We start from the raw sequence: 25,749 nt of genomic DNA, 5'->3' as shown, positions 1-25,749 counted from the left end.
GTCATACCTCACATCTGCCATTAGTCCTGTGCTGTGATAGACATTTGCTCAGACGGGTGTGTACAAAGCAGCCTGTTTCTATTAACTGGCTCCCACTCCAGAGAACAGCGGAAAAGAAAACAAACAGTGGGAATTTTAAACATTACCCTGCGTGAACTATAGGTTGAACTAGCAGTCTCTGACTTTAAAGGTATATTAGATGAACATGTCATTGCAGTTTGAAATATGGAGCTTTTGCAAACCCAAAGATGAATCAATGTTCTGAAGCAGTTTTTAACATGCCACTAGAATCCTTTGATAAGGTCCTGACAATAAGGTATAAGAATTAATTTTTCAGAAGTAGGAGCCATAAGTGATTTTACATTTTTCACGACAGGGTTTCCATGAATCTAGAGGTTTATGTGAACGCTTCTTGTTTGTTTCAGAATTTCCCCTGCTTTTGATTAAAGCAAGTGGGCCCTGCCACTAATTGGTGAAATATAAAGAACTCTAGTGACCACTTAGGATATTTAAAATGCACACTGTGCAGCTCAGGATCTTTATTCAAATTAGTATCTTTTTCTTTAACATAATTTTTCAGAAAGCAGAGGAAAAATGCCAAGAGAGTATCCACCCTTTTTTTTCTGCAGTAATTAAGAAGGTTAGAATTTCATGTTTTATTCCTCTTTAAAGAGGAAAGAGTATCTAATTTCACAGATGAGAATAAGCAAGCTTCCACGGAGTTAAAACACTCCAGAGTTGCGTAATGAAGAGAATAGTCCTCAGGACCCGTCCTACTGAGCTCCATTACCTCTTTTTTTTATGAACAAAGTGGATGTTATTCGTTATTCTCCTCCATTGTACTGTGGACATAATTGCATGCCTGTTTATTCTCATGAAATTAAATTACTAAATAATAATTCTAGAGTGTGGTGGCTTTATGTTGTTTGTTCCTTTTCTTTTTTTACTGTTTACTTCAATTCTAATCATATGATGGTATTTATAACTCAGAAGACTTAACTTTTATGATCAAAGGATTGTGATTCTAGAAACAATATCACCCTAGTTTTCTCTATTAACAATATCTAATATTTTTCCAGGGCTGAAGCGATAGCACAGCTGGTAGGGAGTTTGCCTTGCACGCAGCTGACCCGGGTTAGATTTTTCCACCCCTCTCGGAAAGCCTGGCAAGCTCTGGAGAGTAAGTATCTCGCCCACATGGCAGAGCCTAGCAAGCTACCCGTGGCATATTCTATATGCCAAAATCAGTAACAACAAATCTCAAAATGGAGATGTTATTGGTGCCCGCTCAAGCAAATCGATGAGCAACAGGATGACAGTGATACAGTGAATATTTTTCTAACTCTTAACACTTTTTTGGTACTTTATCTACAATCATTAGAATTGACATTGCAGACTTGAATTCAGCTTCTGGTCGTAAATTTTTAATATTCTATCATGACCAGTTCAACATATATTTATTACATCTCAGAAAATATCAATTGTGTTCATTTCATATGAGGGTCTATTTAAAGGTTACCAAAATAATGTCACATGATTCTATTATAAACTATCTTAGTGTTCTTAATCCATCTCTGCATTTCTAAAGATGATTAGTTTTGCTTCTTAGGTAGGCATGGATTCACTTGGAAATGTTCTCATAAATAATAAAAAGTGACAAAGTGTAAACCATTAACCACATTAATTTCATCAAGGCTAAATTTGAAAACAGCACTTTGATTCTCAAGAAATTTTTACAAATAAGGACCAGGGAGATGGCTCAGAGGGCTGGGTTTTCCCTGCAGGAACCCCTCACAGAATCCCACCAATATATGGTCCCTTAGCCCTAGAAAGGAAAAGTCCCAAGCACCAAGATGGGCATGGTCCCCTTCACCTGCTGCATGTGTCCCAAATTAAACATACATTTATAAATTATAAGTAATCAAATCTCTACATCAGTAGTTCATCATGTAACCTATTCGTTTCTGAGGAAATATAGAATAAATATTTGCCACTTTGCAAACCATGTATCACCAACCTAGCTCTTCACTTGAGGTCACTCCCCAGTAAATTCCAAAAACATCAATTGGTCAAAAAATATATTTTGTAAGGTAATACGTTTCTGAAAATAATCTTTTAAAATGTTCTTTTACAATTATCTAAATGACAACTCAATACTTTAATTCTAGAGGTTCATTGGATGAGGTTGATTTTCAATTTCATCCACCCTCACATTCTCTGGTATAATCCCAGAAAGATTCCCACATGTCTTCATCTGCATTTTACGGTTCCTTTGGCTCATCTTTATTTTTATTATTGAAGTAAAAAACTCCAACCATCCCATGGTACTGTGGAAGGTTGTGTGGAGGTAGGACAGGTGAATTCGACACAGAGAAGAGCGATTCCAGCTTCACACTAATCACCATTCTGGCTTCATTCATGCATTTGGTCTATATAAGAACTAAGACTTTTATTTTCTTTTTTTTTAGGTGGGGGAGGGCCACACTCAGCAATGCTCAGGGGTTAGTCCTGGCTTATGCTCAGGAATTACTCTTGGTGTTGTTTGGGGGACCGTATGGGATGCCAGTGATTGAACCCGGGTCAGCCATCTGCAAGTCAAATGCCCTACCTGCTATACTATTGCTCTGGGCCCTAAAACATTTTCTTAAGTAGTAAGCAACATGCCTTAAATAACCTGCTCTCAATCAATTTTTTCTGAAGTATAATGAATCATCAGTATAATTCTAGAAGTCCTCTGATAGGGGGAAAAGTCTGCTCCAGAAGTACTAGTCATATTACAAATAAATTAAATAAGATCCATTTTTTCTGTTCACTGTTGTATGTCTCTGAGTTCTTGGCCTCTTTGAAATTAGCTCAATTGCTGGTCTTGGGTGAGCTGCTCAACCTTTGGCACTTTGGATTTGCAGATGAGACATAAAGCACGGGGCTGAATCCTGATGTCTTCTCTAGAAATTGTTTGTTTTCCAGAATTCATGACTAATGAAACAGGGCAATTTTAAGAAGTTACCTAACCCAAAAATTCAGATGAACTTACATATGAAATGAGATTTACTAGAAAGTAATATGATTTCCCACCAGAACGGATTGAAGGCATTTGTTCCAGCAACATCCCCCATTCTCCCCTACTTAGCTGTGCTCATGATATATTTGATTGAATTGGCCTGAAAAGTGACCCTCTTGTTTCATCTGCTAAAGGGTGGCTGATCTCCTCTGACCTCTTCTGACTGTGACTGGTTTCAGCAGAATGGAACAACTCAGGTTGTATCCTTGATGAATACCCCCAATGGTGGCCTACAAGTGACTCAGGAAAAGCAACTGTGTTAATGCTATGTAGTAATTTATTGGCAGTTTTGTGTGATAGCGTATTTACTGAAATGAGGCCTGCCAAATAGATCAGGTTATAGCAGGAACACGCGATTTCCCAACCAGCCATAAAATATAAATCAAATGCCTTTTCTGTCCACTGTCAGCCCCCTCCACCTACTTCTTGTCCTCAGTCCTCAGACAAATTGAAGCACATGCCACAATTTGCAGAGGGAAAATCAAACTCAATTTCGCAGTACAATGAAGTGAATTTTGGTCTTGTCGTGTCCACTGACATATTGATCCCAAGAAGATTGAAAAGATCAGTATGTTCTGGGTTTTTGCTTTTATAAATAAAAACGTATAGAAATGCAATGTGTAAAAGGAGACCGATCTAACATTTATGCAGCTTTACAAGATGCAAGAACTCTAGGGGACTAATGTTGTAAAACATTGCTCTGTTATAAAAGTCACTATTTAAGAGGTCACGTTTTCTTTCCCTCTAGAATTACAGCCCCGAAGACAAATGGTCTCCTAATCCAGGTTCATTTAAAGTGCAGCTGATCATTTCACAGCTAAAAGGAATTTTCAGTAGCGAATGGAAGAAAAGGAAAAAAAGACCACCACACAACACCCAATCTTGCCCCTTTGTAGATTGATGTGAGATCTATAATGCCATAAGTCCAACACTCCATCAAATATTTTCTATTTAACCTGAAAGGGGACTAAGCCAAATCACTTATACGGCCACATCTGTGATTTGCAAAGTGCAGTGATTGCAGTCTCCCTGAAATGTGTAAAGATTGCATGTTACTCACAATCATGGATGAAGCATTAAGAAACAGAACAACTTTATCACGAGATGATGATGAAATTGTAAGAATCACCATAAAACATTCAGGAGTCATGGAAGCTAAATTTCAACTCAGCAGGTGGAATGGGGACAAAAAAAAAGAAGGAAGGAATCTGTATTTTCAGGTAGGCAGAATTTCTGTTGTTATGACAACAAGATGACTTTCTAATTATGACTTATTATAGAAATACTAAAAAATTCTCTGCAACTCTATGTGGATCAGCATTCCATAATATGTGTTGTCCTAGACCTCATGTAATATTACTGCAAACATGGCTCTGCATGCCTTATTGGAAAGCAGTCTGGGGTACATATTGATAACACTACTCATGGAAAAACCACACATAGGAATTCGAGTGAGTAGAGTGGCTTCTTCATTCATCCCTACTTCAAAGGTTGAACGGAGCTTCTTGTTTGGCATGATCTTTAAAAACTATAGCAATGCCACATATTACCATATTCCACAGTAATTACTTGCAGTAAGTAAAGATAAATTCATTAGTAATTACATAGTCCTTTATTGTGAAATCCAGAGCAAAATTATTTGAGTTATTTTTTCAAGCCGACAAGAGAATGACTTTCCTTCATCAATCAGTTTGACTAACGTAATGATTTTCTTAGAATTAAAATTTGTTGAAAGCTCTAAGTATTTCATCTTTTAGGCTAAGAAGCATGTAGTTAATGTCACAGCTAATACATTTGTCAGTCTGCTAATTTTCTTTTTCTATTAGAATAAGTAAACATCAACCCGTTCTTAAAAGCATACTATTTACCATGTGTCAGGAGCAATGCAGAGAGAACTTATTTGAAAATCATGAGGTAAGACGTTATGAAATGAACAGGAATCACAGGGAGATAATGAAGGAGAAACATGAAAGGGAAAGCCATTTAATAATTCCAAAGTGATGTCGGGTTTGCTGCAAGGTAGGTGGGGGAGGATGGCATTTAAAGGAGAATTATTAAAAAAAAAAAAAAACATCGACCCCAAAACTCCAGGCAGAGCTATCGAAAAATACAAAAGAGATGGTTTGTAAGAAACAGTTCAAATTATAAAAGAACAATAGTAAAACAAAAGAAGGCTCCTAAATGTACAATGGTATGAAAAGAAAATGAACTCTTTCCCACATGGCAGTGGATCAGAGTTCTTCAGGTATGCTTATTATTTCACAGAATAGACTAGACAAAACAGACTCTTTTCTACCTCTTAAGAGCACAATACATTCATTTGGTTGTAATGCATCATATCTTAAGCCATTTGGGGTATTTTTTATAACTAGAAAAAATTAATAACTGGAAAACAACGAGGCCAGTGTTTCGTTCTGCCTATTGTCAGATGTTCTTTCTGAAACTAGAATTCTTTAGGGTCATTTTATCAGAGGTGTCTGGATCACGGGTTGATTTCAAAACCTTGTGTTAGAAGCCAAGCATTACTGCCACAGTAAAATTTTCCTTTCAAATGGACTTCAAAATATCATTTTTATCTTTTTTTCTTCTTTCCTTCTATATAATAGTCGCTTTTTCTTAAAAAAAATAGGTCTTTTAATTTCTAGTAGAATAGCTAACACTTACAAAGCACTCTAGCACTTTTGCTTTTTGATGTTATAAAATTGATATTTCTTCATGTTAAACCTCTTACCTTTCTTCATTAAAATGTGAGAGTAGAACACTTATGAGGAAATGTATTTTCAAGTCAGAATTATTGCAGATGTTTCTCTAATTTCATCAGTTTTAGAATAATTCCATTTAATTAGTTTTTTATTTGTCTTTGATTTTGTCATTAAGTGAGAAATAAACTAAGTTGTGCAAATGAGTTCATAAAATTTCAGAACTCATGCTCTCTGCAGCAAAAAAATAAATAAATAAAGGGAAAAAGAGACACTATTCACTCACTGTGACTTAACTAGACTTAAGAGAATTAAACATGCTACTTAAATCCTTTGCCAGGCTGGCCTGGCGGTGCAGGAAGGGCTTTTTTCCTTGCATGTGGCCGACACAGGTTTGATTCCTCCATCCCTCTTGGAGAGCACGGAAAGCTACCTAGAGTATCTCGCCCGCACAGCAGAGCCTGGCAGGCTACCCCGTCGAGTATTCGATATGCCAAAAACAGTAACAACAAGTCTTACAATGGAGATATTACTGGTACCCGCTTGAGCAAATCCATGAGCAATGGGATAACAGTGATACAGTGATACTTAAATCCTTTGTGTCACAATTTTATTATCCATACAATGGATATAATCCATACAATATCTGAAAGTTATTTTGGATTTTCGACTGGTTGAGAAATATCAATAGCACATGCTCCATAAACATAAGTATACTGTTAGTAAATTGATTTTTGGACAAAGTGGATAGGAGTGGGGTGGCAGAGTGGATCTACTGATACATAGATTTATATATCACTGTCACTGTCACTGTCATCCCATTGATCAACAATTTGCTCCTGCGGGCTCAGTAATGTCTCCATTCATCCTAGCCCTGAGATTTTAGCAGCCTCTCTTTACTCATCCTTCCCAACAGTGCCACATTAGAGGTTCTTCAGGATCAGGAGAATGCAACCCATCATTGTTACTGTATTTGGCATATGAATATGCCATGGAGAGCTTGCCAGGCTCTCCCGTGTGGGCAGTAACTCTTGGTAGCTTGCCAGGTTCTCCAAGAGGGAGAATTAGGCTATTAGGCTTTGGGGAGCTTGGTTTTATACACACACACACATATACACAAATATATATATGCATGTGTATATATATGTATATGTATACATATATATATGCACACATATGTGTGTGTGTTTGTGTGGTGGCCACACCCAGTGGTACTTAGGGCTTAATCCTGATATGCACTCAAGGATCACTCAGGGTAAGTACCCTGCCTGCTATACTGTACTGCTGTACTTCAGCCCCCTCAATAAATATTTTCAATTCATGAGATGTTAGATTTGTCTACATGCATTTTTTTTACACATCATCTTGTTATGCTTGATGTCCAATGTTAGTAATCCGTATAACATTTAGAGTGTTTTGTGTTGTGTAAGACAATATTGATGCAGGTACTGAAATGTGGTGCATCTTGTTAACAGATGGTATTTGGTATTTCTAAATACCACACTGCATTGTAAATGTAATTTAATGAGTTTTTAATATTTTCTCTGGCTTGCTTTATTGCATAATACACATAACATACAAAAGTGTGTTAACGATGCAATTGGTAAGGCTTACTGTCAATTAGATTTGAGAGGAGTCAGAAGTTTCACGCTGATTTTGGACTATAAGTGGGGTCAGCATCCAAACCCCATGTTGTTCTAGGGTCAACTATAGTTGCAGTGAAACTCTCATCTATCTTGACTATCAGTCTCCCCCAAGGACCTTTCCCTTGGTTGATGTCGCAGTGAGAACCAAAGGCTGCAAGAAGTCACCAGGCATTCTCAGCATAGGGACTTCATAAAATGAAGTGTATCACTTTAAATAGTACCCGCTCAATTGAGAAGGACTTACAAGTTCAGAGCAATATAGAGCAGCAGATTTCTAGCAAAAGTGTGTCTAGTATGCCTGTTGGAGGACAGGAGGGTGGGACCAGGGCACTACAGTCCTTCTTTAAATACTAACATAGGCTTCCTCTGGGGGTAGTAGAGCTATCTCTGTCCTCTGCAATGAAGTCAGGACCTCTGTTGAGCCTGGGGCTTAGAGAAGAACCTGCCAGACACAAGTCCCATCTGCAGCTTACATCCTAGTTGATGGGATCCTTTACCCCATCCCTTCTGCACTTTCTCTCACCTGCCAGGGGCTGGTAGCTGAGCATCCATACTATATATCACATCAACGGTGTGGACACCGGCTCATGGAAAGAAATTAATCCATAGGATATAAGAAAAAAGATAAATCCTTGTACTGTGTAAGATAAGTTCTTATAAGAGTAAGGTGTGTTCCTAATATATTACGTGCATAAGAATGGTGTCCTTAATATAAGAAAGAACAGCAGAATTGTGATCTACTTTTAGTTTTTTCAATCCTCAGGAGTGTTTATATACTCATACAGTAGCTTTGCTGTAGGTACAGATGGGAGTTACAGGCAAAAGTATTTGCTCCATGGGAGACTGGTCAGTCTATTTTTGTCATTGTTGGAGCAACCTTTGCTTAACCAAACTTGTCTATCATATGTCAAATATATTTGGGAAGAGAATTATTCTGCTCTCCCAAACACTCATAGACTTACATAGGTCTTTTTCTTTATGTATCTACTCACCTATCTTTCCTTCTCTTCTTCTCTTTTTCCTCTCCCTCTTTGTTCTCCTCCCAGTCTGCCCCTACCAAAGTTCTAATATCAAGGATCTCTGGTCCTTCCCATGGGTATCAGTTGAGGTAACAGTGTCTCTGAGGGACTCTGATTCTCATCTCTGATCTTTAATTTCTTTTTGTTTGTTTGTTTTGGTGGGACACACCAGGCAGTGCCCAGTGCTCACTCCTGACTCTGGACTCAGGGTTCTTTCCTGGTGGTGTTCAGACCATGTAGGGTGCCAGGGATAAAACCTGGGCCAGCCACATGCAAGGCAAGCATCCTACCCACTGTACTGTCAATCCAGCCCATGTACTATTTTATTTTCTGAGCAAGGCATAAGGAATGACATTGTATATTGTCTGCCTTTTCATTTCTTTGCTTCTAAAATTGGAAGTTCTGCTTTACACCGGTTTAGATACTCCTTTCTAGTCCTTAAATTCTGAAATAAGAATCCATGGAAAGAAAACTATGGAAAGGTACAAAGTAGAATTGTGAGATTAAGTAAATTTTCTTCAAAAAAGTGTTTTTACCGTCTTCCATACCTTTAACTTACAGGCTTGGCTTCTAGTTTTAAATCCTAAAACTGACTAAAGGACCAAAAACTTACAACATATTACCTAGTGGGCACACGTGCAGCCCATTTTAAAAGTAATGGAGAGATATTCAGGATTAATTAGCAGAGGAATAAAAAGCAAGCAGTCCATTGTTTGCCAGGCAGATAACAAAAGCTGTCCTATATTATCAGTCATTGACATGAGTACACTAGGCAAGTCATCATTATTAAAAAACAGGCCTCACCCAAGCCTTCTCAGGAATCATCATGCACTTAAGTGGAGATTGCTGAGGACAACAAAAAACTATTTAAACTGGAAACAAAAGAGTACTTTACCTGGCTGAGACAAAAGCGGTGTGTAAGGGACTTTCGGTTCTATTGCACTCATTGGTGGAGGTAGCAAAGGGTTAGCAAAGCTTCGAAGTGGATGGGTTGGTCTGACACAGGCTGTGGGGATGGTTCTGCTTGGTGCCTCCTCATTGCTGGGGTGCTCAGGCTGAGTTGCGGGCAATATAGATGGCTGTTGGGTGGTTGGTCCTTCACTCACCGCTACAATGGAAAGATAGAAGCCATGCATTATTGGAGGCCCCAGAACTGTCTGTCATGATGGGTTCTTGTATCAGATTAGACAGAAACACCAGGGTCTGGCCAATCTCTTCTTAAAGTTACCAATACCCTTATTCTGCTTTCTTAGATTTATGGGACATAATAGCCCTTCTTTCCTAAACAATAGAAAAAGATCCAGGAGGAAGACATCCAGCTTTCAGGAGGCACAGAAAGGTAAATACAGCACTGACCATATTGCTTGAACTGCCTAGGTCCCTGTAATCAGAAGTGATGAAGCGAGAAGAAAGAGTTATTTCTCTTTTCCTAAGTAGCAATGTCAGTGAAATTCAATGTACCAAACCCAACTGCAGCTGCATTATTATCCACCAGCCAATATGCCACTTTTTCCGTGATTTAAACATGCTATGTCAACTGTCAAACAAATCAGAGTAATCGAGTGCTCAAGGCATCACAAAGAAAATGATACAAATAATAACCACTATCATTACCTTCCATAACAAAATAGAAGCATACCCAACTCAAAAAGTTATAGCAGAGATGATTCTTTTGGAACAAGTTACCTGAATGTAGAATTGTAATTTTTTCCTTTTTGGTAGCTAGCCTTGTAATTTTCCATCGGATTACCAAAGTTGAGGAGGTTTCACATGGTAATTTTGTGACGGTATTTGGGATTTAGACAGTTTCATACATAGAAACATGTTTCCTTTTTTTTTTTTTTTCCAGAAAACACAGTTGAGTCAGACTACAATATTGGCCAGGTTGTTTCCTATAACTAGGCTTATGCATTCAGATTTAGTCAACAAATCTAGTTTAAAGTGCAAATCAAAAGAACTGTACAAGTGTAGATAAAAGTATATTTGATGATTTCTTAAATTTTGGGGATAAAGTAGTGAGAGGATAATATTTCATTTATGAAAGAGAATTTTAACCAGAAAATATTTCCAAGCAATTGGCTGGTGCGATAGTTTCGAGACAACTTTCTGGGACATTCAGTAAGGTCAGCATAGGGCAGAGGAAATAGATCTGATAATGCTGAAGGGAAAAAGAGACTAAATTTATAAGAGATCAAGACAGTTTTAAATATATGCAAAGTCAATGAACCTTCAGAATTATGACTGGGAGTATTTTATATCAAAACTTATTTTCTTATATAGAGAAAGAGTTAAAGTTTCTCTGGGTCATGAACCTGCCTTGAGACTTATCCCCTTCAAGGGTGGTGGTGAGAGATATGGGGTTGACTGAGGACAGATGTAGTCACGAGGCAACAGAATCAGTAAGTAAGCAAACATCATATCAGGTTTTTATTTCTAAAAAGGGCACATGTAATCAAGACAGCAAATACAGAGAACTCTGGAGTCAAGAGGAGTTTGGACCTAAGTGTATCATCTCTAGGTTAGGAAGTCCTTTGAACAATGGAGGGAATGGGCATGTGCATGCAAAATCAAGGCACAATGGGGGCTTCCTGGGGACTTGAGTGATAGCACAGTGGGTAGGGCGTTTGCCTTGCACATGGTGGAGGGTTCAATTCCCAGCATTCCATATGGTCCTTTGAGCACCGCCAGGGGTAATTCCTGAGTGCAGAGCCAGGAGTAACCCCTGTGCATTGCCAGGTGTAACCTAAAAAAAAGCAAAAAAACCAAAAAAACAAAAAAAAGGGGGTCTTCCAGGAAGTCATGAAGTCAGTCTTTGGAGATGCTGGTGCTCGGGTAAGGAAAAAATAAATGAGGGTTTCAGTGAAGTATCATAAAGAATTAGATCGCTGGTAAGAGTATAAATGGGAGAAGAACATGTATGTGTTGGTGATCAATTAAGGTTGTACAATATAATAAGATGACTGGAAATGTATTTTTAAAAACAAAGAAAACAATATAGGTTTTACTCTGTGCTATAGCTTTTCTTAAAAGTGCCAATAACCAGTGGTCAAATGTCCAAATTAAATCACAGTATCTTTCAATTTTCAGTCAGAAAGAGGCAGCTATAGGAATGTGTATTGGACTCTCTCTTATTTCAGGGTCTAAATCATTAAACACTTTTCTCCAGTGAAAGAAATCTCATAGTTGTTCTCAGAAATATGCCGTGTTTCTCTATATTGAGGATGAACATAATTAGTCCACATTATTACCAAAACCTACTTTAGTGATTAAAGAAATTATTTTTTGCACTGTCTTTACTTCCTTCATTAATTCAGAATTTTGTTCTCTATATCTGATTTCTGAAATGAAAGATATCAAGTTAAAATATTGAGATAAGTTTGATAAAATGTATGTGTGCTTTTTTTAGTTCTCAAAAAATTAGTTTCTCATATGGTAAAATTATACATTTTACAAGAATTTGGGTAACAAAAAAGTTTTGGTTATTGCCCAATAAAGAGATTAATTAACATCTTTAAAGACAAAAAGAATAGATTTGGAAGTCTAGTTCTTAATCCCCAAGATTTTCAGTGGCACCATGATTCTCTCTAGGAACATCTGGATAAGGTTTTTGACTTCAGAGGTAGACCAGCTCTTTCAAGAAAGTAATCCTAGTACTTCCGTTAGTGAAAATAAAGTGCCTAATCTAAAACACTAATGAGGGTATGGAAGGGTCAATTCAGTGAAAATAGGTGTATTACTCATTCGTATGGGTCTGTTTCATTGAAAATGAGAGTTTTGCATAAAACTCATATAACAAAGTGTGCGTTTTCCATAATTCTCATATCTTAAATGGAAAGAAATAAATGCTTTTCATAACTGGTTTATATTTTAAGGCAGTGAAAAACCTTAAATAAACACAAAAGCAATTGTTCCACTGTAGAAGAACTCTCATTTCAGAGGAGCCCCTTTGACCAGTTAAGGCACTGGCTTCAGGACACCTATGTGAAACAAATTGACTCCGTGATGTGGCATTTCATTGTACTAAGAGCTCTCAAAGCAAAGGAAGACTCCTTTCACCCATGAAGTACAGCTGCCCTGCAATTGAGAGAGCAGGAAAGTGAGAATCAAATATGTGCTGGCAAGGCATTCATTTTCAAATGATGAAATAGTAGTAATTCATTGTACAAACAGCACACAATTACAAGGCAGAGTCAGATCTTAAGGCACTTTATAACAATTAATGTCAACACAAATAATTTGTGAGAATAACTGGTAAAATATTAAAATAGAAATGAAGTTCTTTTTTTCTCTATTGAAATTTCCAATATCTGAAAGAAACATAACACATCAATAAGTGTAAGCAAAGGCTTAAGTCAGGAGGACTTCTAGAAACCAAATTCACTCATCAGCCTCAGAATCGTACCACAAGCACTCCTCTGGGATTCAACTTCCCTTAGAGCTGGGATTTTGAAAAAAAGATTCTAGAGAAAAATCCGAGGACTCCACTTTGTTGCAGCCAAGCCTCATTTATTAGTTGATTTCCAATTTGGGGAACAACTAGGATAGAAAAATAACTTGGATAAAATTGACTTACTTCCTCCTAAGCCAGTATCAAAACTGCAAGTAGTAGGAATCAGTTATACTTCGTTAATACCTGTTTTAAGATGAATATACAGCAGTAATAATCTTATGGTGATTTGGAAAGCCTTGTAGCTATTGAAATTTATAATACTGCATAGATTACAGGTGGCCGGGTGTCTGTATCACCTTAGCTATTGCATCTATCATACCATTCCTACCAGCAAATGCCCAGTCTCCTCCCATCACAAAACAGTTGGCTCCTTCCACCTTCTCAAGGCAAAGACTAAAGTTTGCAAAACAGAGTGTTGCTATGGTCCCCCTGGGACAGCTCATTTACCACCTGAAGCAAAAAGCAGAGCTTAAGTTTATTCTGAGGAAGAGGAAATGTTTGTCCATCTCACCCATATAAATCTTTACCGATGGGTCAAGGAATATGGGTAACAGAAATGCACTCCAGCCTCTTCATTTCCTTTCTTTGTGGGAGGAGACAGATTCAGTTTGTTCCTCCAGAAAGCACACCTCTGGGGGCAGGGGGTGGTGTGGTTCATCTTTTGGAACACTCAGAGTTCTTTCAGGTAACTTTGGGGGAAAGGGAGCATCTCCACCGTTGGCACAAGCGTTTCTTTTGCCGTGTGCCTTTCACTGTTTCTCAAGGAGACTAATAAGACATCGCCACTCAGAGTCATGAAATGTTTTCTGCTTGAGAGAGAACAGGGATGTTTAGTGTTCTCCAAGGCATTGAGAAACCGATACTGGATTGCTGGAAGTTAACTGTTTCTGACAGTGATTTAGAGAATATTTAGTTTCCTAGAAAAGAGGGGACTGATTTTTTACTTTTCTAAGCAGTCGCCTGGAAACACATATTCATTCCTATTCCTTTTGCATTGTGCGTAGCCTTGCTCAAAAAATATTGGATGAATGTCTAAACTCTTTTTAAAAACCTGTAAAATCTTGGCCAGGAGTAGACTGTCCCTTGCTTTTGATTTTAGATGACATCCAAAAGTTACTAAAGTAAGCATTGTTATCTTTATCTATACAATTTAATGATTGCATTTATATTATTATATGATAGTTAAATATATAGAATAATACTTTCTTTTTTTATATTTATTTATTTTTAATTAGAGAATCACCGTGAGGGTACAGTTACAGATTTATACACTTTTGTGCTTATACTTCCCTCATACAAAGTTTGGAACCCATCCCTTCACCAGTGCCCATTCTCCACCACCCGTAAACCCAGTGTCCCTCCCACCCTCCCCAATCCCATCTCCCCCCCACCCCACCCTGCCACTGTGGCAGGGCATTCCCTTCTGTTCTCTCTCTCTAATTAGCTGTTGTGGTTTGCAAAAAAGGTGTTGAGTGGCCGCTGTGCTCAGTCTCTAGCCCTCATTCAGCCCGCAACTCCCTTCCCCCACATGGCCTTCGACTACAATGTAGTTGGTGATCGCTTCTCTGAGTTGACCTTTCCCCGGAACGTGAGGCCAGCCTCGAAGCCATGGAGTCAACCTCCTGGTACTTATTTCTACAGTTCTTGGGTGTTAGTCTCCCACTCTGTTATTCTATATACCATAGATGAGTGCAATCTTTCTATGTCTGTCTCTCTCTTTCTGACTCATTTCACTCAGCATGAAACTTTTCATGCCCATCCACTTGACTACAAAATTCTTGACCTCCTTTTTTCTAACAGCTGCATAGTATTCCATTGTATAGATGTACCAAAGTTTCCTCAACCAGTCATCCGTTCTGGGGCATTCGGGTTTTTTCCAGATTCTGGCTATTGTAAACAGTGCTGCGATGAACATACATGTGCAGATGTTGTTTCGATTGTACTTTTTTGCCTCTCTGGGATATATTCCCAGCAGTGGTATTGCTGGGTCAAATGGGAATTCAATATCTAATTTTTTGAGAGTCGTCCAAATTGTTTTCCAGAAGGGCTGAACCAGTCGGCATTCCCACCAGCAGTGAAGAAGGGTCCCTTTCTCCCCACATCCTCTCCAACAGCGGTTGCTTTTGTTCTTTTGGATGTGTGCTAGTCTCTGTGGTGTGAGGTGGTATCTCAAAGTTGTTTTGATCTGCATCTCTCTGATGATTAGTGATGCAGAGCACTTTTTCATGTGCCTTTTGGCCATTCGTATTTCTTCCTTGGTAAAGTTTCTGTTCATTTCTAGAATAATACTTTCAATAAGTTAAAGAAAGTAAAAATCGACTAAAATTTTCTACTTATTTATTTATTATTTATCCTATTTTTTAGAAAGATTTTATGTTCATGGTAAACAAAGTGGAAGATAAAAACATTTCCCATGTGTCCTCTGCCATATATGTTTGGATACATATATGTACACACACACACACACACACACACACACACGGCTTACTCCTCTATCAATATTCTGCACCAGAGTGGAACATTTGGCTCTAACCTCAGATATAAACTTACCTATGGTCTTTAAGCACAAATACAAAAATATTTTATATTAGCTCATTTATCATTTTCTCTGGCATAATTTCTTCTATTCTCCCCAAATCAAGAGAACTATAAAAGGGGCATTAGGATGTTGGAGTTTCATAAATATACAAAACCTTTAAAAAAGGAGACAACTCGTTCAGTTCCCAGCACTGTCAGGAGGGAATTCCTGAGCACAGAGCCAGGAGTAAGCCCTGGGCAGAGGCAGGTAAGACCCAAACCCTCACCCCCCCAAAAAAAATTATAATAGTAATAAGGGGGGAAATGATAGACATGGAACATGAATGAATAAAAATTAAAATTTTCTGATTTAATGAACTTTGCTCTGTGACCAGATAAAGGTCCTGCTGTGTGTGTGTATTTTACACTTGCATTGAAATTTAGAGAAGATGAATAAATTAAAAAGACAAAAGACAATGCTTTAAAGAGGCACAGCCTCACCTCATGCTGGCACCCTTTCTTTTGGAAATGGAGGAGACTTCATTTTGGAAGTTGTTCTGATTCCACTGACTAACATCACTTTTCTAGTTATTTCAGACCTGGTAAATTTTGGTTGCTGTACTTTCATATCTTTCTCATTAAACTCCCTTCACTGTAGTTTGGAAGACCTTTTTTTGAGAGTCTTCTACACACAACTCTATTCTGTAGGTATGAAATGAGCCGAGAAAAAGGAAAATAAATCTAATTCTCTCTTGGAAGATTTTTGATGCCTTTTAATTCTAACCTTGCTACACCTAGACAATTTATGATTTCTTGGAGCTGTCCCTGTTGGGTCGGAAAAAATATAGCTTATCTCAAAAATATATTTTATTGCTGTTACTCTCTTATTTATCACAAAACATCCTATCTCACATGAGCTGCTGAGTCACCTGTTCTTAACTAAGAGAAGAAAGCCATAAAATCGATTTTAAAATGCTGTGCTTGAAGAAATAAAAAAAAGTAAAAATGGCATAGGAAAAATCACCAGGGTGTATATAATAGCTTGAAACCCCCCCCTTTATTCTTCCCTTTTTTAAAATAAATGAAATATTACTCTAAGGAAACAAATCAGTACACAAAAATCTTAGTGTGTTTCTCTACACGAAGAGTACCACTACCAGAGAAATACTAAGAAAACATCATCATCTACAATGAGAAAAATGCAAAAAGAACAAAGGGCATAGAAAAGACTAACAAAGGAGGTAAAATACACAAAATCTGTCTCAAGTTCATGATTCAGAAAAATTAAAATGTTAAAATGTCCATATCTGGGCTGGAGCAATAGCACAGCGGGTAGGGCATTTGCCTTGCACAAAACGGCGGACCGGGGTTCGATTCCCAGCATCCCATATAGTCCCCTGAGCACCGCCAGGGGTAATTCCTGAGTGCAGAGCCAGGAGTAACCTCTGTGCATCGCTGGGTGTGACCCAGAAAAGCAAAAAATAATGTCCATATCACCCAAAGTGATCTACAGTTTCATGCCAGTCATTAAAATATTTTTGATTGGTATTTTTCTATTTTTTATTTATTTTCTTATATGCACGGCAGAGCCTGACATGCTCCTCCGTGTTGTATTCGGTATGCCAAAAACAGTAACAAATCTCACAATGGATAGTGATATCCATTACTGGTGCCCACTTGAGCAAATCAATGCGCAACGGGATGACAATGATACAGTGATACAGTGATTTCTTAAACACAAGAGGTACTGGGATGTAAAATACGGTTAATTATACTTTTCCTTCCCCCTGAGGCAAGATGATGATGGCGCAGTGCCAAGTGCCAGAGCTGGTGGAGGGACTGAAGGGACGGCAGCTCTCAGTGCTCTGAAAAGCCGATGGGGTCATAACATTTCTGCATGAGTAAATGAAAGACCCCCTTGGATACTCTGTCTCAGGGAGGACACCATTAAACGAATCCTGCCGGTCACCCACCATGGAGAGCTGACTTGGAGGTGGACTCATCAGGTGGGCTGTGGCACAGCAGTAGAGGGTGGAGTTACTGCAGCTCTCGGCCTCTTGGGCTATGGGCAGCAGCAGAGTTTTAAAGTGACTCAATAGGACTCTTGGGGTCCAGTTCTGTGCCACTGCGGAGCACGGGTCCTGGAGTTGGGGATGGGTGCGCTGGGTTTCCAACATGTGGTCCAAGGGGCTGAGTCACCAGCAGGGCAGTCCCATGACCATTTTTTCCCTGCACCACCTGTGGCACATTATGGTGGTGACCTCCCTAAGGGTCAAGTGTCAGAGACCAAGGGTGGGAGCATGTACCCGTGGTCGGTTTCTGCTGGTCTGTTGGCTGCAGCCTGCACGGAATTTCCAAGCTGCAAATGATAGCAGCCCTGACCTTTGTCCTGGTTCATGCCAGGGCCACTGCTGCCACTCCCACTGGGGCCCAGAGGTTGGTGCCACCTGGACCCATGGGGTGAGTGCATTGGTGGCCTGATGGTGTTTTCAGGCTTCTTGACACACCCAACTCATCGCTGTTACCTGAACAAACTCCCAACAACTCAGGACCAATTTTCCCAAGAAATTAAACTGCCAAAAGTAAGGCAAGTGGGAGCCACACCCACAAATCACCTCTGGCTCAGCCATACAAGCTTATTTATTGGTCTTGCTTCAGAGGTTCACAAATCCTGAAAGGGATCAAAAGCCACAGTTAATCTCAGCCCTATGCAGGACTGAATAACCCAGGGTGTATTGGAGGTAGATGGGTTAGCCCAGTGCCTGCCTAAGCAGAACTCCTGGCAGCTGCTTGCTCCCACAACCCCAAATCACCGTTATTCTCCCAGCCATACTCCACCGTCTCAGGATGGACCTCCCTGAGATGATCTGCTGAAAATTCAGGTACATGGGTTTTGTGACTGAAGTCTCTGGGCTTTCTTGGGGTTGGTATGGGCTACCTCCCCCCACCTTCCTGTACTTCCAGAATTCCTAGCAGTCACATCCACACCTCAAAGCTGCCATCTAGTTAAAAAATGCTAATGGGGCTGTACCTGTTAGATAAAAATACTAAATGCCCTGGACAAACATGATAACTTATCAGTACCTGGATAGCAAACTATCATGCACAAAAGCAAAAGGAGAGAGAAGAAAGCTGTCTGCCATAGAGGCAGGTAGGGGATGGATTTAGTGGGGTGGTGGAGGGAAACTGGTGACATTGGTGGTGGGAAATGCACACTGGTGAAAGGATGGGTGTTGGAACATTATATTACTGAAATCAAATCATGATAGCTTTGTAATGGTCTTTCTAACAGTGATTTAATAAAGAAAAAAATAAAATTTAAATAAATTATACTTTTTCTGCATAAATCATTCCAGTACCACACCTATCGCCAGAGAGCTATATCTCTCGACCACCAGTGCCTCAAGGGCCCCTCCTACCAACCATTTTTTTCATGAAAGCTCAGTTCTATGAACAAAATCTCCACTTCCAATATTATATCATTTGTTGTTCCATTACGGTTTATACCCCACCTATGAGGCACATTTAAAAATAAATTGTCATGAAGGTGGTGACACCTGCACACAGTCAGATGAATAAAGCTAAACTCTTGGAATCCTGAAAAATTATCAGTGATAAATTGATAAAAAAAGACTTTCACCCAAAATGCATATTCTTTTGAAATGGGTATAGAAAATTATTAAGAAACGTATAATTCAATTCTGATACATTTTGAAATCTACTTGAAATAGATACATTCTACAGATAACATAGGAAGAATAAGCAGAGAAGAATTAAGAAAATTGTAAGGGAAATTCTGAATAGACCTATAAAACTATAAAAGTGTGGGGGATGAGGAGATAGTACAGTGGGTAGGGTACTTGCCTTGCATGTGACCCACCCATATTCAATTCCTGGCATCTCATATGGTCTCCAAGTTAACAGGAGTGGTTTTCAATGTAAAGCCAGGAGTTAGCCCTGAACATAGCTAGGTGTGCACCACCCACACCCCCAACTCCACCCCAAATAAAAGTAAAAAAGTGCATTCTTAAAAGGAAATATTGGTTTTGCGTTAGAAAATATTATAGATAATAATTAGGTTTCTCATTCATAGGAAAATATTGTAATAAAAATATCTATAGATGTGGGAAAATAATCTTAATAGACACAAAAAACTCAATATAAATGAATTGTCAATTCATTATTGAAAAACTATAAAATCCCTTAGCAGCTAGGGATTAACAGATCATTCTTAATCAAGTAAATGGTATTTTTAAAATAAAATTGGGATAAGAAGCACAAAATTTGAATGGAAAAGCATTAGATTCTTTTTCCCCCATTTTTAAAAAATGGAATAGTCAAAAGAAACTTGAAAGAACCGGAGTGTACAGTCAATTAATTTATAATAAAAGAGTCTCATATATATAGTGGGACTGGGAGATATTCTCAAATGGTGTTGGCAAAGCTAAAATGCTACATGAACAAGAATGAAACTGACTGCTCTGTTCACAGTATCCAGAATCTGAAAAACACCCAAGTGCCCAGTAACAGATGACTGGTTAAACAAACTATGATGCATCTACACAGTGGAATACTATGCAGCTGTTAGAAAAGATGAAGTCATGAAATTTGCTTATAAGTGGATGGACATGGAAAGGATCATGCTAAAAGAAATGACTAAGTAAGAAATAACTACAGCACTCATTTGTGCAATATAAAATAGTATAGTATGAGACTAACACCCAAGGATAGTAGAGACAAGAACTAGGAGGATTGCTCCGTGATAGGAAGCCTGCCTCGTGTGCTTGGGGAGAAGGCAGTTGGAAAAAAGAAGGGATCACTAAGTCAACGATTTTTGGAGGGATCGCTCGGGAGGAAGATGTGTGCTGAAAGTAGACAAAGGACCAAACATAACAGCTTCTCAGTGTCTGTATTGCAAACCATAATGCCCAAAAGTAGAGATAGAGTTAAAAGGAAAGTGCCTGCCATAAAGTCAGGGGATTGAGTGAGGTGGGTAGGGGTGGAGGGAGGGATACTGGTGATAGAAAGAAGGGACACTGGTGGTAGGAAATGTACACTGGTGCAGGGATGGGTGTTGGATCACTGTGTGACAAAACTCCAATCATGAAAGCTTTGTAACAAAACTCACAGTGATTCAATTTAAAAAAAAAGAACAGAACTGAATCTCTATTTTCCACCATACACAAAATAAAATCAAAATGTGTTAAAACTTGAACATGAGATGTGTAGTTATAAAAGTCCTAGAAGAAAACAGTGGATTATCTTCTTGACATATGTCTTTGCAACATTTTAGATTTTTTAAAATTTGTCCATGAAAATAAACACACCCCCAAAAAAGAGAAAAGAAAATTAAACTACAACAAATCAAAATTGCTACTATCCTGCAGAGTAAAGGAAATTAATATAATTAAAATTCAACTGTGGAATGGGAACAGATATTTGCAAACGACATAGCTGTAATATCCAACATATATTATGAACATGCACAACTCATCGTCAAAAATATTAAAAACTGGGTAAAAGAACTGAATACATACATTTTACAAAGAAAAACTATAAATGACCAATAGATATGAAAAAAAATTCCACTGAAAGCAACTGATTTTACTAAATGCCAGGAAAAATCTATTCAAAAATATTCAAAAATGAGATATTACCTCAAACTTTTAGGATGAATACTATCAAAAAGATAAGAGAAAGGGAGTGCTAACCAGGAGGTAAAAGAAAGGAAATACCATACACCTTGGTGGGAATCATAATTGGTACAACTGCTAAGAAAAATAGTTATAGGCCTGTTATAGGCCAATTATATTTAATTTTTAAAGAAATGAAACTAAATGAAACTTTGATAACCCTTCTTCCAGCAACATATGTGAGTTGGATGTAAAGGGAGGCATGTGCTGAACAGAATATTCTGGTGCCCAGATCATAGGTAAATCAATCTTTCCTTGTGATGAGGATATCAACATGTTACACATTTAGCAAGACAATCATTTGTTCTTAGTGAAAAGAAAGGAAAATGCATGACACTGACTTTTTGCTGCTCCGAAACTTCGGTCCACTGACAGTGTCGGGAATGGCACTGGCCGAAGGGTGAACTGCGGGTGGGGGTAGCCACATGTGGGAGATGGAAGGATTCCTGGGTACTGGGCACTTTCCAGGGTCGGAACAGGAATGGCACTCACCACAGCTGCAAAATAAAGATGCTGTTGTTAATATTTTTATCCTATGTCTCTACTTAACGAGGTAAAGGGAATTGAACTTATTTTCATATTTTCAAATCCACAAACATGCTTCACAGCATCAGACAGACCCTCCACATCGTGTCCACAGTGTTCCTTTGTTTAGAAATGACAGCTATTTGACCGAGAATCTGACTTTGGAGATTTGAACTAGGGGTTTAAGACCTTGTATGGTTTCAAAGAAATAATGGACCAAGCCTTAATAGAGCCACCTACAACTTCCTGTAATTTGTTTTGATCTTGTCTTGAAGGCATTAGAAATGTTGAGTCGTCAAATGTGTGTTCAATGATCATATGCCACTGGCAAAGGCAACAAAATAAAAAAAAATAAGGGACTGGAGCAATAGCACAGCGGGTAGGGCATTTGCCTTGCACGCGGCCGACCTGGGTTCAAATCCCAGCATCCCATATGGTCCTGCGAGCACCGCCAGGAGTAATTCCTGAGTGCATGAGCCAGGAGTAACCCTTGTGCATCGCCAGGTGTGACCCAAAAACCAAAAAAAAAAAAAAAAAAAAGGGACTACACCAAATTAAAGAATTTCTGCAAAGCAAAAAAAAAAAAAAAAAACAGTGGCTAAAACTAAAAGATAGGTAACTAAATAGGAGGGAACATTTGCATCCAATACTTCAGATAAGGGTTGACATCCAAGATATATAAAGTGCTCACAAAGATTAACAACAAAAAAGTTCAAACAAGTGGATTTTGATTCCACTATCAAAAAAATGGAAAGAGGAAATGATTAGACATTTCTCAGAGGAAGATGGAAAGATGGCCTCAAAGCACATGAAAAAGTGCTCAGCATCAGTTATCATTAGGAAAATCCAAATCAAGATGACAATGAGACACCATGTCACACCAGTGACAATGGCCCATATCAAAAAATAGTAGGAACAGTCCACACTGGCAGGGATGTAGTGAAAAATAAACTGTCATCTACTACTGGTGAAATTGTTATCTGGCTCAATTCCTGTGGAAAACAGTATGATGAGTACTCGGTAAGCTTAGAATTGAACTGCCATATGATCCATCAATTCCATTTTTGGGCATCAACCCCAGGACATGAAAACACTGTTTCAAGGGGACATATGCACACCATTATTCATTGTGGCACTCAGTACAACAGCTACGATATGGAATCCACCTAAGTGTTCAATGACAGATGGATTATGAAGATATGGCATATATACAATAGGCAGCTGCATGGAATGATAAAATCATACAATTTGCTGCAACCTGGTTGGAATTGGAAGATAGCACATTGAGTGAAATAAGCCAAAAGAAGAAAGACAAACAGGATGATGTCACTTATCTGAGGCATACAGAATAACTGGATAAAGAAGTGTAATGTAGTCAAGGGTGGTTGCCTCAATCACACGGGACCCCAGAATTTAGGGAGGAGAAGGAGGGAGAAAGAAAGAAATCAAGGTGGGAAGGAAGAAGATGAGAAAGGGAAGAGGCTTTGGTTATACTGATGGTGTGGGAGAGTGGTATAGTTATACATCCAAAGCGGACTCAACAACACTGAAAACATGAGATCTAAGCTGCAATCACCACACTTTGTAATGTACCTGTGGGAGGCAGGGGTGGGGTGGGGGTGGGCAGGGGAGGAATGGGAGAGGGTGGATTGAGTATGGGAACACTGCTAGAGGGAAGTTGAAACTGGTAGTGGGATTGGTGTTGAAATATTATATGCCTAAAACTCAGCTATCAATAACTTTTTTTTAATTGCTGTTTTGGGTCACATCTAATGATGCACTGGGTTCCTCCTGGCTCTACACTCACAAATCACATCCGGTGTTGCTCGGGGCACCATACGGGATGCCGGGAAACGAACCCAGGTCAGCTGCATGCAAGGCAAATCCCCTACCCACTGCACTTTCACCCCAGTCCCACAGTAACTTAAAATTTTTTTTTTAAGTTTGAGAAAAAAAAGTTAAAAGTAAATGTTGTGTTGTGCAAAACCCACATATATTGAGTGGAATGGGTTAAAGAAATGAATTTTCTGTAAAATAATTTTGAAACTGTCTTGGAGAATTGAAATAAAAGTATATTTTTGATAACCATACCTAGGATTTATATTTAAATCAACAGAAAATGCCTTCAAACACTGTGGCTTAGTGGTTTATCGACATATTAATTTAAATGGAAAATTTTCATTTTCCACTTAAAACAACAAATAATCTTCAGTTATATTAGGTAAAACATACAGATAAATATGCCACACAATATTCTCTATACCATGAGATTTCTTCAGTTCCATTATTTAAAGCCTACTTAATGAGGACATATTAATAATTATTATATATATGTGTTCATGTAACACTATGTTATAAAAGTTATAATCTTCATGTTATCTCCTGCTATATAATATTTAACATTCCCTTCTCTTCCCCCCACTTTTTTTTGGTTTCAGGGTTGTCTGGCGATGTTTTGGGGTTACTCCTGAATGCACTCAGGAATCACTCCTGACAGTCCTCAGGTGAATATATGGGATGCCGGGGATTGAACCTGGGTCACCCAAGTGCAAGGCAAGAGACTTACACCCAAACTGTCTCTCTGGCCCTCTATCTCTTATTGGAAAACAAAATTTAACTTAAAAATGATAAATTTAAGAGGATAGTTTTGCTTGTGGAATTAGTGTAGCTATTTTTGTTAGGGTGCAGAATCTCTTGCTCCCATACTAGTCTGTCTTCACTGGGGCCTTCTCCGAAGGGGGTGAGTTGTTTCCCTCCTCCACCCCCAAGCAGAACCCTGGCAGCCAAAAACCTCCAGAACCCTGCCGCAGCCATGCTCAAGGCTACTCTCCATACACTCGGATGAGCCTCACGCATGAAGGAACCGACAGAGGAACCCAGGTATGCAGCACCTGTGGCTGAGATCTCCAAGCCTGCTAGAATCAGAACTGGGCCTCCTCCACCCAGATCTCCAGTTTTCCAGTAGCTTGGCAGTCACACTCACAAATTGCCCCTGGCACCATGTAAACTCACCAATGGCCAAGATCCAGAGACTATAAAACAAAGCTGCCAGAAGAGAGAAAGGCAGAAGCCTGGCAAGCTACCCATGGTGTATTCAATATGCCAAAAACAGCAACAATAATAGGCCTCATTCCCCGACCCTGAATGCAACAGGGATGAATAGAGATGTTACTGGTGCCTGCTCAACCATATCAATGAGCAACAAGATGACAGTGATACAGTAATTTTTGTTAGAGACATGACTGATTTAATTAAACTCTAATGTCAATTGCTACAGTTCAACATGTAGAGGCATGCAGTTACCAAAGGAAAACTTTTTAAAATTATATTTCTTTTATGTGGATAGTTTTATAATCAAATACATATTACGTGTGATTATAAATTAGAAAAATTAAAATTAAAAAATACTTTCAAACTTAAAAATGCAAATTAATTATATTCAGTATGCAACATTTCTAATTAAATTTAAAGGACTACTGCTAGCAAAACAGCTTTAAAAACTGCACTCTAGAATGTATTTATAATACACTTGTATTTATAGTGCATATTACCATGTTTATTAGGAATTGAAAAATGAAGTCAAACTTTTTCAGATACAAAATTTTCATTGAATTGGCAATGGAAACTAACTCTTGTAAGCAGATTAAATGATGGGGTATCCTATGACGTGAATAAAAATATATAATTTATATTACATATGTATATATGTTTGGACTTGAGCGATAGCACAGTGGTTGGGCTTTCACCTTTCATGTGGCCAACCCATGTTTGATTCCTCCACCCCTCTCGAAGTGCCCAGCAAGCTACTGAGAGTATGGAGCCCACACGGCAGAGCCTGGCAAGCTACCCGCGCATATTGGATATGCCAAAAACAGTAACAATGTCTCACAATGAGAGACGTTACTGGTGCCCGCTCGAACAAATTGATGAGCAACGGGATGACGGTGACAGTGTATATATATTTATGTGTATACTCAAGCTTAAGAGTATAAAAACTTTTCTTTCAAATTAATTGTTTCAGGGCTCAGGGATGGGTTCTACAACTGCATGTAAGCACAAGGGCTCTATTTTGATCCTTAGCCTTGCCCCACATCCTAAAACACTGCACTGGTGATCCCTGATGCCACCACAAAGCAAGC

At 38.7% G+C, this 25,749-nt stretch overlaps 1 protein-coding gene across 1 annotated transcript in view; it reads right to left on the bottom strand.

Moving 5' to 3' along the window:
* Window positions 1–25,749, bottom strand: part of DCC (DCC netrin 1 receptor) — a 1,194,095-nt gene that overhangs the window by 20,959 nt on the left and 1,147,387 nt on the right. Inside the window, exons 26-27 of the mRNA XM_055127868.1 lie at window positions 21,427–21,582; window positions 9,321–9,533 (exon numbers count right to left, since the gene is read on the bottom strand). Of these exons, the coding sequence (XP_054983843.1) occupies window positions 9,321–9,533; window positions 21,427–21,582 (369 nt within the window). The remainder of the gene's footprint in view (window positions 1–9,320; window positions 9,534–21,426; window positions 21,583–25,749) is intronic.

Source organism: Sorex araneus, chromosome 2, assembly GCF_027595985.1.
Source record: "Sorex araneus isolate mSorAra2 chromosome 2, mSorAra2.pri, whole genome shotgun sequence".
NCBI lineage: Eukaryota > Metazoa > Chordata > Mammalia > Eulipotyphla > Soricidae > Sorex > Sorex araneus.
The sequence above is the reverse complement of the archived record's forward strand: the minus strand, read 5'-3'. Positions and strand labels throughout refer to the sequence as shown.